The sequence below is a fragment of the Poecilia mexicana genome, unplaced genomic scaffold (assembly GCF_051168715.1).
Source record: "Poecilia mexicana isolate PSO_F unplaced genomic scaffold, ASM5116871v1 scaffold_2, whole genome shotgun sequence".
NCBI lineage: Eukaryota > Metazoa > Chordata > Actinopteri > Cyprinodontiformes > Poeciliidae > Poecilia > Poecilia mexicana.
Genome location: NW_028263371.1, coordinates 51,379,830 through 51,396,806, shown reverse-complemented (window position 1 = coordinate 51,396,806; position 16,977 = coordinate 51,379,830). Strand labels below are relative to the sequence as shown.

At 39.2% G+C, this 16,977-nt stretch overlaps 1 protein-coding gene across 2 annotated transcripts in view; it reads left to right on the top strand.

Moving 5' to 3' along the window:
• Window positions 1–16,977, top strand: part of hdac4 (histone deacetylase 4) — a 125,395-nt gene that overhangs the window by 82,631 nt on the left and 25,787 nt on the right. For both annotated transcript variants that reach the window (XM_088002372.1, XM_088002376.1), the window contains 8 exons: window positions 148–267; window positions 566–779; window positions 1,561–1,781; window positions 6,925–7,206; window positions 9,801–9,987; window positions 10,347–10,480; window positions 11,519–11,621; window positions 13,616–13,662. In XM_088002372.1, the coding sequence (XP_087858498.1) occupies window positions 148–267; window positions 566–779; window positions 1,561–1,781; window positions 6,925–7,206; window positions 9,801–9,987; window positions 10,347–10,480; window positions 11,519–11,621; window positions 13,616–13,662 (1,308 nt within the window). The remainder of the gene's footprint in view (window positions 1–147; window positions 268–565; window positions 780–1,560; window positions 1,782–6,924; window positions 7,207–9,800; window positions 9,988–10,346; window positions 10,481–11,518; window positions 11,622–13,615; window positions 13,663–16,977) is intronic.

The window sequence follows — 16,977 nt, the reverse complement described above, 5'->3', positions numbered from 1 at the left end:
AGAAAAAAAAAGTCTCATAGAGGAGAGAAAAATAAAGCAACCTCCAGTTTTTGGTTTCATGTTTCAGAACTCTAGAAAACAAAAGTCAGTGTAAATATCTGTGAAAAGGTTTCTGTTAACAGATTGTTTTGGTGCATGTGTGCTCAGGCCTCTCTGATTCAGAGGCTGGCTACCAGGGACGGTCCGCTCAGCCAGCTGTCTCTCTACACGTCACCTTCTCTGCCCAACATCACTTTAGGACTGCCTGCCTCTGGCCCTGCAAACTCTGTGAGTAAACAAGCTAACCAGCATTAATGACCCACACTGTCCTGATTGTTACTTTAAGGAATAAATTTAAAAACACAGGAAACTGATTTAGTTTGATACAGAATTAACGGTTGCTGAAACAGGCGCTGAGTTGTATTTTTGGCAAGTGGGTGTACAGTATATCAGATTTTTGGCATTACCATCTCTCTCCATCTCTCTGCCCACGTGTCACTTTTTGACCGTTCTCCCACTCCGACTGTCTGCCTCCCTCTTTTCTTCTCCGTCTTCTCGTGTCTTTCCGTCTCCGTCTCTTTTGTAGGTGGTATCGGGACACCAAGATGGCGAGAGTCATCTGGCGCTGCCAGCGTTGCAGCCGGGCATTCCACTGGCCCCGGCTTTTCTGCCCACCTCCCACCTGCCGTCCTACTTGGCCTCGTCGGCGTTGGACAGGGACGGGCCTGGAGGGGGCGCAGCTGGTCACAACCCCCTCCTTCAACACATGGTGCTAATGGAGCAGAGCCACAGCTCAATGGGTCAGCAGCCACCGCAACATTTATATAAACCTTCTTATCTTCATCTTACACTCCCCGCTTTTTTTTCATTAGCATATTTTTATTTATTTCTCTCCTATAAATGGGATTTCAAAGAATTGGAACGATCATTGAAAAGTCACATATTTCGGATATTTATTGTTGTAAAAATGTAAAATTCAGTTTCTCAGAGAAAATAATTGTTATATCAGGACAATTAAAAGCTGAAAGGCTGCTAAACTTTTAAGGAAGCTTATTTTTACTTCATTGGTTTTGTTGGATCTTCTTCTTGATAATACTCCATAGATTCTCAGATTTTGCCAGCAGAGTTTTTGAAACAGATTTTCTTCAAATTTCTCTCAAGACAATCGATTATATGCTTTTTTGTCCTTCCACTTAACTTTCCATTTGTATGTTCGGATGCAGAGTTCTGGAAACAGCCAGCTTCTTTACTAATGAACTCTTGTGACTTATAATTCTTCACTGGTTTATTGATCTTTTGTTCTGTTCTTATTTTGTGTGAAACAAATTTTTGGTTTTAAGCCAAAAGCATCAAAACTTATGAATTTGGGAGAAGTTAACTTACTCATAAAATGTTAAGTTCTTAAATTTATTTACTAGGCTTTGATGATGATATTTTAAAATATTAACAAGCACTGTTTGGTTGTTGCCTGGGAGGAAAGTTAATAGGTTGCCTGTTTTATGAGCCTTAGTCCATCTGTAAGCTTGCAAAATAAAATTCAACGCCGCTCAGCAATAAGAGCATTTCTTGGTTTTTCCACAGTCGGTCTGGGTGGTCTGCCTCTCCCGTCTCCCACCGTCTCCAAGCTGGTGCGGGGCCACCGTCCCCTGGGAAGGACCCAGTCGGCCCCTCTGCCTCAGCAGCCGTGCGGACAGGCGCAGGCCCTGCAGCAGCTGGTGGTCCAGCAGCAGCATCAGCAGTTCCTGGAAAAGCACAAGCAACTGTTTCAACAGCAGCAGCAACAGCAGCACATCATCAATAAGGTATCTCACCATGTCCAATGCGCACTTTGTCAAAAAAGCATTCAGACACCTGCCTCAGACCCAAACGGCAGCACGTTATAGTGGTGCAAATAGGAAATATTTTAAACCACGGATAATATCTAATATCTGTGTTTTCAGACTAGTTCTCCAGACTGTATGAGGAAAAAGAAACCTGAATGAAATGAAAAGCTCTGTCTCCTCTGAAGCAGCATTTGAATAGAATCGACTGGAGATTTTTGCTCAGTACTTCATGTACAAGTGCATTTGAATCACCTGCAAATGATTCAGTTAATGTGCTTGAATCTCGTTTGCCGTCCTCAAGCCGGATGAATCAGCCATCAATCAGCAAGTCTTTAGTCTTGTTTTTTATTTTCTGTGTGCCCGTGTCCCTGCTTCCTGCCGTCGCCGTGGCAACCAGGCGTGCGGGGCGGGGGAAAGCCTCTACCATGTAAGGTCAAACAGGAAGTATGACTCACCACATCGCTGTGGAAGTCTCTGTTTGTGCGATCTGAGAGAGATGCGGCGTGACGGGAGGAGATGCTTGTTTGTGGTGTAGATGCGTTTGTCTGTGCGTGTGTGTGCGTGTGCGTGTGTGTGTGTGTGTGTGTGTGTGTGTCTGAAGTTCCTCAAGGAATACGGTCCATCACTGGCTGCATGTTGCTCCCTGCGCTTCCACACTCAAGGTTAATTAAGTGAAGCTCAAGTGCAACTTAAGGTTGTTTTTATGCTGGATTAAAAGTTGCTCATGTTTTCTCCCAGGCAGTTTGTTTTCTTTCTTGCGGAAATCAAACTTCAGTGTCTGATTTCATTCTTCTTTAAACTTCTCCAAAACTCCCTTCCTCTTTTCCTTGGTCTTCTTGATGCTCTTTGTTCATTTTATCCTGTGGAGACTAATTAGGCCTCTTCTGGTTTTATTTAGGGGCACCAGAGTAAACAGGAGAGACTTTCAGATTTGTAAAACTTTTTATTATTGTGGATGCATGTGTCATACTCTCTGTTCACAATTATGAAGTGGTTTTTTTGTGTGTGTGTCTATCTAATAAAATCCCTGTAAAATACAAAGTAATTGTAAAAGACAAAATGCAGAAAAGTTCAAAGAGTGCGAATACTTTTGCAAGGCGCTGCATTCAGGCTAAGTCTCATAATGTAGTTATTCTAAAACAATAAGCTAACTTTTGCCTTACTGTAAGTCATCTGCATGGCAGCTTTTTTTGTTGATTGCTTTGAAACTGTTGAAAATATCTTCATGGAGGAAGGATTCCAAAATCCATAAACCACGACCTCTAATCAGAGCTTTTTTTGAGTGCATACTTCAATTTTACTGTCCATGTGTGAAGTGGAATCCCTTCCTTTATTCTATGTGACGGTTTGACGCAGATGAGTGTTAATTAGATTTTTACGACAGGCATTCATTTGGATACCAACCTCAAATATCCGCACATAATCCAGTCCAGAGTAGATCATGCCATGTTTGCTTTCCATCTGTTTGGAGTGAACGCGCATGCCTTTGTTCTGGATGCAACAAGGGTTTATGTTTTGGTTCTTTCATAGATAATTACTACTGTGATATAATTTGTGCACATCAAAAGTTCATGTTATGCATAAAAGGAAGCTTTTTGTTTGTGAACTGTAGCTCAACAGAATGGGCAAAATATAAATGAGTGAGAAAATACACGACTCAGTTATTTTCTGCTAATATTTCAGATCATGGTATGAATAATTGTGCAGTTTGAAGTTATATGCTGCTTCCTTTTTGCTAGCTATTCTCCCTTATTGTGTAACATGTTTAAACAACAACCAACCTTTATTTTTATTTGCATTTTTCATGTTTCTCTCTTTAAACATGACAGTAGAATGACATGTTACAGCTCTGCAGGAAGCTAGTGATAATAGTTTTTAAAAAAATCATATATTGTCTAATACCACATTAAAACCAAATATTTCATTGCATAGTTTAGTATGTGAGTAAAAAAGAATAAAAGTAATAATCTAATTATTAATTATTCTGGTATAGAGGGTATATTCTTGACTCAATTTATTTGGTAATAAACAATTCAATGTTCATACTAGAATATTTGTTATAAAAACTGGAAATATCATAGTTGTAAAAATTGACATTATTTTGATAATTTACTGTTAACTGTGGATTATGTTTTCAAATTTTATGGGTTATTTTCAGCCAACACAGAAGTCAAACATGGTACTTTCTCCATCATATTTTTTTTTTAATTTGTCCCTTATTCTCAAATCCTATTTTAGAGATAATTATGACATTTCTAACTGAGAACACATTATTCCTGGGGAACAAGCATAGATAACATTCACAAGATAATGAAGAAACATTTTTTCCCTGTTTTTTTTTCTGCCAATGACAAATTACATACTTTACAGCAATATGTCACTTTAAGCCTTAAGTATGTTTTTTTTTTTCATGACACAGCTATTTTTCTTTATTAATTTATAATAATTAAACATTTTAGTTACAAACATTATCCATAATGCTGGTACCAACATGTTCATCAAATTAGCTAGAAGGTGATATTTTTGTCACTTTATTGTACAAAATTATAACATTTTTATGAGAAATTATTACCCCAGTGCTACTGAAAACTAAAAACCTGAAATCGTCCTTGATTAAATAAAACCAAATAAAAGTTTTACTTGTTTGTATAAATTGTGTGTTAAAGTTCTACACACAGTGTCGATCACTTTAGGTTTGGTCAGAGTAATGACATTAGATTATAAACAACAAACTTTATATAAGATGGAAACAATATTCTCCTCTTGATTGACACTTTTTCTGTATTTTTTACTTTTGTAAAAAAAAAATTCTGCCTCACAGATGATTGAAATGATGTCATGGAGAACTTTTATTTCCAATTTAATTAGTTATGCTAACAATTGCTGAAAACTTTCTTGTTAGTTAAATTTTGTTTGTCCATTTAGGACCAGAGAACTAAGAATTCAACCTGTTTTACAAACAGGTTGAATTCCTACGCAGCTACTTTGAATCAAATTTGGGCCATCTTACATTTAAATTATTCAAATTAATTTCAACCCTGCGGTTTCTACTGGATTTGCTTTGCACTGGCATTACAAACTTTCATGTTAGCATGTTACTCCTACTTTCATTGTATTTCACAGAACTTAAAGCAAACCTTATGTGCAACCTCTTTGCTGGCTGGGCCACATTTTAGTCAAGCCAGCAATAAAAAAGGGTGTGGGGGTTAGAGGGAGTGAGTTGGGGGACTGAAGCAATCAATCCTGGAAAAACTCCAACACGAACTTGCTTTCCACTCTTAATTACATGAAAGGGCTAAGGCAATACAGTGATATATTCAAGTGATATTGATGTGCAAGTACAGGCCTGTTAGGGAGATGGATACATTGAGTCAACAAGTGTCAAGTGTTTGTGTATAAAATCACCTCTTCTTTCCGCTGCATGCTGTCCTCATCTTCCGGCTTACTTAACAGGCTTATTTAACGCCTGCCCCCTTTATGCTCCATACCCCAGCAATTATTTTTTGTCCAATAGGAAAAAAAAACTGGAGTAGAAAGAGGGAAAGAGAGCAGAACATGAAAGAAAAGAAGAGTGAGAATCAGTGCAGCAGGACTGGTTGAGTGTTTTGAGTTTGTTTGGAGAAAAGGGACTGGGATGAGGCAAGAGCCTGTTCTCTGACGTCAATAGACTGTTCCCTGGGCAGCATGCCAGCCAAGTGTGTGTGTGTGTGTGTGTTTATGTGGATGTGTGTGTGATCCCTGCACACAAACTGGTCCAGTCCAATCATGACCTGCACATCAAGGTTGAGTTCTCTGACGACAGCGACGGGGACAGCTGCCACAACAAGATTACAAGAGTCACCCCTCCGCAGTTCCTGCGATCTCCCTGCGTCTCTCCCTCGTGCCCCTTAGCTCAGTTTTTCTGGGTTCAAACAAGGTGACCTTAAAAATGAAATTACAAGCAGGCAGAAGGATTCTGTCACAAGGTTCAGAATAAACAGTCGCTGTGGTCCAGAAACGCATTTGCCTTTAATTACTTCTTAGGAGTCTTTCTTCGCATATTATGTCTTTTTGGAGGATGTGTTGAGCACGTCCTCAAATGTTTCATATAAACAGAATGAAGTATGTAACTGCTAAGATTCTTGAATCTGCTGCATAAGCTACACCCTGTTCTAGTTTTCCCAACTTTACCTTCTGGGAGTTCTCCATGTTCCGACTCTAGTCTGCCCTCTAGTGGCCTCTTGTAGTAAAAGGGTGAAGCACACACACAGAGTGTTGATCGAACCCGGGTCCACGAGTCTGGGGTTATAACGGAAGTATATTTCTGGGTCTGGTTCAGAGTACAGATCAGGTTTATCTGTGTCTGGTTAATGTTAGTTTTATGTTTATTTAAACTCAAGGTCTCTTATGTTGTTTTTGAGCTTAGACTCATCGATCAGTTATTTTGGGAATGAAAGATTACTTTTGGACACAAAGTTGTGGAATATATTTTCTTCATGCAATTTTATTTCAGAAATCCACTTTTTAAAGGTTTTTCTATTGTTGCCCCTCAGATATTTGGGGGATTTTTTTTAGGTGTATCAGGTTTAGTTCAAGTGCCCTTAGAGGGGCAGTATTGTGTCAAATCGTCTTTTCCGAGCTTTTCATCATATAGTGTTGTTTTGATTCTTTCTTGCATGTTTGAGAAATCTTTTCATCTCCTGTGGCAACCATTCAGCTGTGCAAAATGCCTGGTGGCCCGAGCGCCGCCTTCAAGGATGAAATTCCTCCAACGCAGTTTGCAAACCTCCCAGCCTCCACCTCACAGAGCACCCCTTTCCCGTGACTCTCCCACTCAGGTCCTTCAGACTAGCCAGCATCAATTAGCAAACATCTGGTGGAACATCTGCTGAGCTTGTTACACAAGCAACCTCTCGGTATAATGCTGGTAAAAACATTGTTAAAGGCTTTATAGAGGAGCCATGTTGTGATGACTTAATGAAGGCAGAGTTTCAGAAAGAACAAGAGTTTCTTAAGGAGACAGAGACTCAATTTCAAAGTGTAAAATAGTTACTTGATTATGCCATAAAAGGCACTATGTGGCTGGAAAACTCATATCACTGTAAGATCCAAATTACATCTCTCTCGTCTCCTCGTTCTCCAGATCATGTCCAAGCCTGGCGATCCGGTGTCAGCTGCCAGCTCTGGAGCCTCTGTGCTGGGTAGGCAGCACCAGAGTCACCCAGAGGAGACGGAAGAGGAGCTCAGGGAGCACCAGGGACTCACCTCATCCTCGTCATCATCATCCACTTCGTCTGGGCCGGAAACGGGGTTGATACGGGGTCTGGTCATCAAGCAGGAACCGCCAGACCTCCAAGAGCAAGAAGAGAGGGAACAACGGGACCAGAGAGAGAGACAGGCTGAGCAGGACTTCATGTTCAAACAAGTAAGATGGAAAACTAAGAAGACAGAACATCACAAATCATTTAAAATGTTTCTGTCTGAATTTATTTGAAAGTGATCATAGTTGAAAGTAGTCAGTGTCTCATTACATGAAGCATATGGTTGATTTTAGTTGCAAAAGGAATGAATTAGATAGGATTATGAACAGTTGGTTTTGTTTTTAGATTCAGAGTTTGATTCAGTAGTTGGTTGATTTGACTGGATCCCTCAAACTGTTCTAAGGAAGATCTACGGTATTTCAAAAGAGCCCTAAATGTTCTATGACTACCAGTTTAGTTGAGTTCAGTGGGCCTCTGGATCCCAGTGGTTGTGGACCACAACTACCTCCAAAAATCTAAAATACATACTTAAGACCTCCTCTAAAATCTTGTAACTTATAACTGCCTACTAAAATATATTAGTGCATAGAGTGGAAACCATCTTAACTCTGCCACAGAAGCTAATATCTCCGTTCTTCCATATCTCTGCTTTTGGGGTTTCAGGTAATCGGCACCAAGGAAAATCAATAACGTTTGTTCATTGAATGCTTTGCAAACTCCATCCAATGGCGCGTCGAGTAGCATTACACTGACGTATTTCAGCTTCCCAAGCCGCATTTTCTTTCAAGTATCTTTTCACTTTATGGGGAAAAAAAGGGTGAATAGGTGAACCATTTGGAAATAATTTGGTTATGTTCCACATAAAAAAAAACATGAATGCTGAATAACAGTTTCCACACATATTTCAAAGCTATTATACGTTGCATCACCTTATCAAAGAGTTTAATTCATGACAAACTGTTGGATGATTCATTTCAGAAGAGTTTTATAACTTCAAACCTCTTTCAAAACACTAAATATAGCGAGCTGGAAAAATAAACCAATCTTTATTTCAAAAGCGCAACTTGAACAAATAAGTAAAACCCGAGGTGCATTAAAGTAAGCCGGAAAATACAAGAATAAAAACAAACCATTCCCACCGTCACCACAACTGATCACTCACAAAATCACACCCAGAGACCTCAGATGAAAACACTGTGTGCTCAAGTGTGTGATCTCAAACTACACCTGTAGACATCATGTTAAAATGACCCTAATCCCTAATATTTCTGAAAACAAAACATAACATGATAAATTTCACAGAATTAGTCAAATGCTTGAAACATAAATGTATTAACTTAGTTATAAATAACGGGAACATAGTAATAAATAATATGTAAATAAAAGTATTGGCTAACATCTGAGATTAATAACTAAATATCCAAAAGTTACTACAAAAATAAAAGTAAACATAGTGATTACATGAAAACTACTAACTAAAAAAGAATGTGGCGTAAAATAAGTTAAGTCCAAGGATGTTTTAAACTAAATCCTGAATAAATAATGTTTATCTTTTTATTGAATTTTTACTGAAAATAAAACCTGTTTTCAATATTTATACTTTTTACATAGCTTTTTTGTTTTTTTTACAAACTTCTTGGTTGAATGAAAAGAACAACTCTAAATCTGCCAGGCTTGTGAATAATTTCTCCTTTGCATATAAATAAATTAAACTGCCCCCACCTTGTCCTCATAAAGACCATGGAGGAGCTAAAAGATGCATTTATTTAAGTTTTTCTCCTTTATTTCAAGAATTACTAAAAAAAAAGAAAAAAAAAGCTGCATCTGTTGATCTCCAGCGTTCCTCTTTCATTCTTCCACCAACTTTTAATTGCAGCATTCTTCTCACCCGAACAAGCCATGGTGTGAACATTCTTTAGAGCTCGTGAACATGGTGGCTTATTTTATTATGGAAAATCTCACCGATATAAGCAAGGCACATTCCATCTGATGAGATATTTTATTGCTTTTTACCATACGTTTAGCAACATTAATTCTGCTGAAGTACACAGAAACAGCTAATTGTGCATGCCGGGAAACTAAGATAGTAAAATTACCACACATTCCGCTTAGGTTGGTCTCAGACTTAAGCAAGTTTGGAATATAAATACTCGCCACCCACACAAAACACTTTTTTACCCAACCATTAAGGTTTCCCGCTCAGCATTGTTTGTTCTCGGATCTCTCCAACGTACGCTGCTAATCTCCGTATTACTCTGTCTGTTTGTGACCGCGCTCCCAGGCAATCAAGACAGGGCGTCCTCATCGGTCCAGCCCATCCCTGTTTCTGCTCAGCCAAATTCAATCAGGCACTCCTCTCACTGTCACCATGGCGCCCGTGGAGTAGTGCAGGCAGACACACCCATCAGTGCGATGCAGCACTTAGGCTCAGTAAGAGCGAAAAATGGGAACTAAAATGTTTGCATGAGGTGAATCTCGATACTTTTTAAACACTTTGATCCAAAGCTGTCAAATGTTTGATTGATGGTAACTTAATGCAATTTCTTTGGTATGCGTTCACACTCTCAGTGAAAATGGGTATAGATTTTGCTTGTATGCGAAGCCAAAAACTTATTTCATGAAAACGAAATCCATGTTTTCTGTGCAATATTACATGTAAGAAGTGGAGGTGTTTGGTGCCATCTTCTGGTATCAGAAAAGTATTGCAGTCCAGCTGTTGTTCAGAGGCTTAACGGAGTGTGTTTGTGTGTGAGAGCAGCAGGCGATGCTGTTGGAGCAGCAGCGGATCCACCAGCTGCGCAGCTACCGAGCCTCCATGGAAGCGGCCGGGTTACCGGTCAGCATCGCTGCTCACCGCCCTCTGTCCCGGACGCAGTCATCCCCAGCCTCCGCTTCCTTCCCCATTGTCGTCCCGGAGCCTCCAGTGAAGCACCGATTCACCACAGGTCAGTGGGAACACACAGTTACACCCAGAGGCAGGTGGAAGCAACACAAATTAAAAATAATGTGTTTACCTTCAAGTGTACAAAAACACGAAAGGTTTCACTGTAATTAGTGCATATTTCTGCTTCCACACAATATGACTGAGAATAACAGTCAAGTGATACTTATCAACAACCACCTCTGTGGAAAAATTTAAGAAAATTACAAATTCATGCCAACATGTTTTTGTAAACTTAAGGCTCAGGTTAGATTTTCTCAGAACCTGTTAAACCCAGAAGATTGTTTTGTGTGTGTTCTGATGAGTATTACTTCATTCATATCATTAATGGAGAGTATTTTACGGTTTTTATCTGTGTTCCAGGTCTAGTGTATGACTCCTTGATGCAGAAACATCAGTGTATCTGCGGCAACGCCACCATTCATCCCGAGCATGCCGGCCGTATTCAGAGCATCTGGTCCCGGCTGCAGGAAACAGGCCTGAGGGCTCAGTGTGAGGTGAGGCCACACTTACATTCAGCAGAATCACCAATATGTTATTACATAAGAAAATAAATGTTAAAATATCCTAAAAAAATTATAGCTTTGATGTTTTCTAATTTGGTTTCCATCTGAATTGATATCAAACTTGATGTTTTGGTTTAAATTGGTGGCTCAGGTCCAAAATGGTCAAAGTGATCGAAATATGATGAAAAAAAACTGAATGAATGAAATAAATCTTAAAAATTGCTATTAATTCATTTATTTTTAAAAATGAAATCTTATTTTAATCGGTGAGAAGAAAATGTTCATCTATTTTTCAGTTTGATTAATTTTGGCATATCTGTGTTCAAATCTGGAATAAAATTAGTTTTCAGAATCATTAAAAACTGATTCAGTTGGAAGAAGTGGGTCCAATTTTGTCCTGAAAAAGTAGAAAACAGTCTTTAAATATTCCAAATGTGAACTCCTCCTTCAAATTATTGAGTTTAATTACTTAAAACTTATGTTCTTAATTAGCCTGTTTTTTGTTATTTCAACTTAGCATACACATGTATGTATTTTACCATAGAAATATTAATACATTTTAGGTTATTTGTTTTAACATAAAAAGATAAGGATGGTTTTTGTTTCACACAGTTTCTGAATAGACTGTGTAAAAAATAGTTTGTAACCCTGAACAAAGTTCATCACATTCATAATGTTTTTTTCTTGTTTTTAAAAGTCATGTTGAAGCTCAAATAGAAAAAAAAAAAAAAAAAGCTAAAGGCCAAATTTATTTCTTGTGCTTCTCCGATATTTCTTTGCTGTTGCAGCTTTTTGCCAGTAGAGGGCAGTGCTAATCTGGTTATCTGACATTTGGCTTTAATCAGACTACCTCAACTTAAACACTTTAAAGTTAAGGTTGTAATCATATCACTCTGAGTGCCTCATACAATTTAGTCTTCCTATATCTATACATATTTGATTAATTGAAGAAATTGAAGCTGCAGTGATCTGCTTCCTGTCAAAAATCAGAGGCTCTGTGTCCAAACTCGATTCCTCCTCTGGTTTCAGTGTATCCGTGGAAGGAAGGCGTCACAGGAGGAGCTGCAGACGGTCCACTCTGAGCCCCACGTCCAGCTGTACGGAACCAACCCGCTGAGACAGAAACTAGACTGTAAGACATGCATCCTCACCAGTGCATCCAAACTGACCCACATGCTGAACCTAAACCTGCAGGTTTAACCTTTGATTAGTCCACTTACTGGATAAGTTGTGTCTCTAAATCCAAACGATTTCTTGTTATTGTATTTAAGTGTAACATTTATTTAATAAACAGTCAACCATCATGTCCTGTAACTTTGTCACATAGATGATTTTATACCTCCACTTGTTGTAAATGTTATTAATCTGTGACATCTGCTAAAGGAATCTATTTTAATGCTTAAACCGTTCTGAGGCAAAAGGCCCAATCTAATAAAGTGGTGGAGGTGTGACGATAAAGTCGGGACTCTTAAAGGCTGTTAAATGGAAAGTCACATAAGCTGCTTTGTCACTTAGATCTGGACTCAACGTGCAGATGGAGCCAAGGAACTTGGTGTGTGTGTGTGTGTGTGTGTGTGGGGGGGGGGGGGGGGGGTTTGTGTGTGTGTGTGTGTGTGTGTGTGTGTGTGTGTGTGTGCGTGTGCGCGCGTGCGCATGCATTTATAATCCCCAAAATGATGGGGCAGATCCCAGTGGTGATCTTAGCTTCCATACCAAAAGAGAGTTAAGATCTGGGTTTAATGGAAAAGATAGAGATGCAAATGCTGTGATTAAAATGACACAGTCTGCAGAAAACAGGCTGATTTTGGACAACAACAGGTAAAAGTACCTTCCAATTATGATCTTAAATACCTAATGGTAATAGAGTTGTGTAAAAAAAACATAAAATAAATGTTTTGTTTTTTGCAGTAGTATAATCTCACCATTAAAAATGTAAAAAAAAAACAAAATGAACCTTTAAATGAGTACATTTAATCAGTGGGGATAAATCCCTCTTTAATTAATTAATATGTTTTATTCTAATTAACTGACAGGACACTCACTGGAACTCTTAAAGGTTGATGTAAAATATTAGTAAATGTTTTCTTTTTTTTTGGTTATATGTTACTTTTTTAAGTTGATTAGAGTATCAAGAAACTTCAAAGTCGTACATGATTTTCTGCTTTTAGTATAAATGTGACATAAACAAAAGGGGAAATACAAGAAAACAGGATATTTTAGTCTATTAGGAAGTGACTGAAACTTCCAAGGCTCTTTAGCTTGTCCTTGTCAACAAACACAGCAACTCTGTAAAGTTTCAAACCCAACACTCAAAGTGGGTCTGGTATACAGAAAAGAACAATTAAGATGAAAAGCACATGATGCACATTCTCAAGAAATTATCAGGTCACTTTAAGTAGTTGTCTTTCTGATTCTATGAAAAGACGGATTATTGTTCATCACTGGGTCTTTTACTGAGCTTTTCAGCAGAATAATAATTCTAAATATCTTTATAAATCACTTCAGAAATGCTGCAGTGAAACAAAATCCCTGGTTTTCTGTTGTCATCTCAGCCCGCAAACTTAAATCATGTAGAAAACCTGCAGGGTGAGAAGACCAAGGCTCTGGATGATCTAGAGATTACATGTATTTGCCCCCTGGCTTTAAATTACATGTCAGCTTCTTAAGTGTAAGTTAATCGGTTCTGCATTAAAAATGAATTTAATTTTACACACCATTATTATTCGTGCCAGGAAGTGTGGAAGGGAAGTTTTGCAGAAAAACTGACATACAGAATCAGGGTTGTTGAAAGAAACTGTCGTCGTCCCAAATGTTTCTTTGGAGTACAAGTAAATTAGCCGGCTAATCTTTGTTTATTGACCTTCAGTGGCAGAACAGAACCCGTTCTGGCCTTCTCCCTGAGGAGACCGTTGATTGTGAGGTCAATGAGATCTTTTTTTCTTGTCCTGTTCAAATTAAAGCATCCCCCCCTTGTGTACTCTTGCTGTTAGATAAGGTCAGAAAGTCAAATGTGAAGTTTTAGTGGGTCATGTGCTCATTTGGGCCTTCGTGGCCCCGAAGTTTTTCCTTTCACCTGCCGACCTTTTACCCCCGTCTCAATTCTTAAATCTATTTCTTCTCCTTCAGGTTCCGTGAATCCCATGTTTGTGAGGTTACCATGCGGAGGCATTGGGGTAGGTGACTCATTTTTGCTTGTGAAAAATAGATTTTACAAACATTCGCTGTCTAGTTAAAGCATTTTTAACTCATGTGGGCGATCTTTCTCGAAAACCTGGGTTTTTATAAGCCATGCTGCTTGACTTAGAGGACAAGCTGTCATGTTTGTAATCATGTAATCGCCAATCATCAAGTGCTTGTTGGACTTCGTTGGAAGTAGTTTCAGTATCGAGGCGGTATTAGTGAAACAACAGAGCGGCGGTCGCCCACGCTCTCCGTATCGGCCCACGGATTCAGAAACGCTCCCATTTCTCTCACAAACTCACACACACAAACACACATAAAACCACCGCCCCTCAAGGACTTAGAGGCAAACAAAAGCTGTTGCTTGCCTTTCCGCTGCGCTTAAAATTATAACCAGATGTTCTTTCTTTCTTTGTGTGTGTGCTGGTGGAGGCGGTGATTGTGTTTTTCTGGATGTTTGTGTGCTCTCCTGGTGATCTTGGTGCCCATTTACATCTCTGAGAGCTCCCTTCCATACCCGACGTAATCACAGCTGGGTATTTGCTGGTGTTTTTCACACGGTTAATAATTTTAAGGCCAATCAAGCCCGAGCGTACCTCCAGGTTATCTCTTCCTAAATTTGACTTCCTCTCTACTTTGGGAGGAAAAAGGGAGCTGGAGTGCGGCGCAGATCTGCTCTTTATAATGGCAAATGGGACCAAATTGTTGTCTTCCTGTTATACAAGTTATACACACAAATACACACATGCTTACAGAGGAAGGAGGGGGTGTCTGAAATTAGACTTTCAGCTTGTGGAGATTCGTCGTTTCATTATTCCAGCACATTCCCGCTCCTTCATGGCTCTGACAAATCTTCCCATTTCAGTTTTTTTTTGTTTTTTTTCTGCAGTTATTCTCTTAATTCCCTGCTGAAGGCAACATCAACACGGGAAACAATAAATTGTCTGCACCATTCAGCTTCAGTACAGCATCATTACTCTGATTTGTGTTTTAAATTCACTTCCCTTTTTACTCACTTTGTTTTTCACTCTGTCATTGTCTGGACTAATAACACACACAGACATCCTGCTTCCATAGGCTTGAAGAGGGAAGCGAAGAGTCAGGTGCTGCTGTTCGAATGCATGTGAATAATTGGTCGTCAGTTCAGAGCAACTCTATAAAAGCAGGAGTTTTGGTGCTTTTCTGCTCTGAAGCTTACAGCTGAGGGTGGACACGACGCCAAGAGGGAAAGATATCAATCTGGAAAAGCTTAGGAGGTTATTTCCAAATACAGTTGCCAGGAAGGGCATAGCAACACATCCGACTCATGACAAGATTTCGATATGGAGTTTGTGTGAATTAGACGAAATGGAAAAGCAGGAATCCAAATATTTTCCTCAACATAAAAGTAACAAATCACCAATGACAAATACCTTTCAATTTCTGTTCAGTGTAGAATTACCCAGTTCAGGTTTTAACGGTGAGGGAATTGTTGATTTTGCACCATAAGGTATCAAATACAGAACAAACTTCTTCGACTTAAGTTAAAAAGCTTTTTAATTTAGCTCCAATAGTGCAACACTAAGAGAAATGCATAGAATCGACACATAGAGTATAATTATCAGAACAATGTCTGGACAATTGATAATGTAATGCATCAATTGACTATTTCTTTAGGACTGGAACAGCCTTATGGACTAACCTATTGATGTGATTTTGTTGACATGTCATTGAACCGTATCAATCTCATCATCACTGTGAATTTAACGCCTTTTATCCCGAGATAAAAGGCATTATCTCCGGATAATACCGTTTACTCTCCAGTGGCCATGTTGTGACCAGTCCCATTCCTCTAAGAAATGAAAAGAATCACCAGGCTCCCATCTTCCTTACATAAATGAATCAACAACGTTTTTATATCTTAACAATACAAAACACAGCATATCAGCGCAAGCAGCCTATATAAACTGTCAAGTGGGTGTTGAAGTGCTAATGCTTTGGGTTGATGTCGCAGCCACAAGACCTCAGCTCCTTGCATTTATTGAGTCGACCAAAGATTCTAGACTCAAATGAGATTTTATCTTTCAAATAGCTAAAGCTTTGCTGCTTTGGAGTCATGCAGACAATGACACAGTGATGTATGAGCAACAGTTGACCAAAATTAATCTTCAACCATTTAAGAGCTGGCAGTTGAAGGCCTTTAAACTTACCTAATTGTTCTCATGGGCATAATGTTTCATTCACTTTTGTAGACATTAGATTCTCCCCAGCAGTTCCAATCTCTCGCTTCTTTCTGTTTTTGTTTCTTTAGACTTCAGCAAAGGCTTTGCAGTTTTATTTCATGATGGAGTCTTTCTTGGCTCTTGCTGTGGATGTTATTATGGAGCAATCATCCACACTTGACGAGTCCCGTCACTGGAGAAAGGAGCAAAGACGGACCAGCCGGCTTAAATGCTGTCCGCTGATTGGTTGTTGGACTAAGTAGTTGAATCAACGGCAAAGACTCATGTTCAGCTACATCTATCAACTGACAGGTTTAAACTAACATAGTGAGTTTAGAAGAGCTTACATTAGTTGGTCTTCCCAGATCTCCTCCTTCAGCCACTCTGCACATGTGTGACACAAAGACCTCCTGTTTTCTTCTTTTCCTCTGCCAGCGTCTTCTCTCTGTGTTTATCACACGCTCCATCTGCCCGCACTATCTGCCATGACTGATGGAGGGAGTATATATTATCCTCTGTGCAGCCCTGTGTACAATCAATCACCGAACGCATTGTGCTCCACTTGGCTTGAGAAGCGAGCGTGTGTACATGCGTGCGTATGGGGGCTGAGGGCCAGACGTGCCTCAGCATTAATCAGCCCTGACCTCTGCATGGTGAACCTGAGGCTTAGCATCCTCCAACACAAACACACAAACGTGCTGCACGAACAATCAAGCTGGAGGACTTTTTTTTTTTCTTTCCAAACATAAAAAACCAAAACAAATAACTGCATCATTTTACAGCGGCTCTTATAATTACGCTCTCTATACAGTTGTAGTAAGTGGCGATGCCAGGCACGCTGTAAATTAAGGACAATGTCTCTTATAGCAGTAACAGACAGACTTATTTTGTTATTTAGCTCACTGTGCAGTGTTACATTATGGCTATGAGTTATTGCCTTCAATTAAAACTCTGCAAGTGCCTGAATAAGCTTCTAAATATATGTTTATGAGCATATTGTTCATTGTATTCTCCCAATAAATGCATGTTCCAGTTTCTCCAGAGCAGACACACTGCACGACTAAATGCGATCCTTAAATATGACGTAAAATAAGTGATTTTAAATGT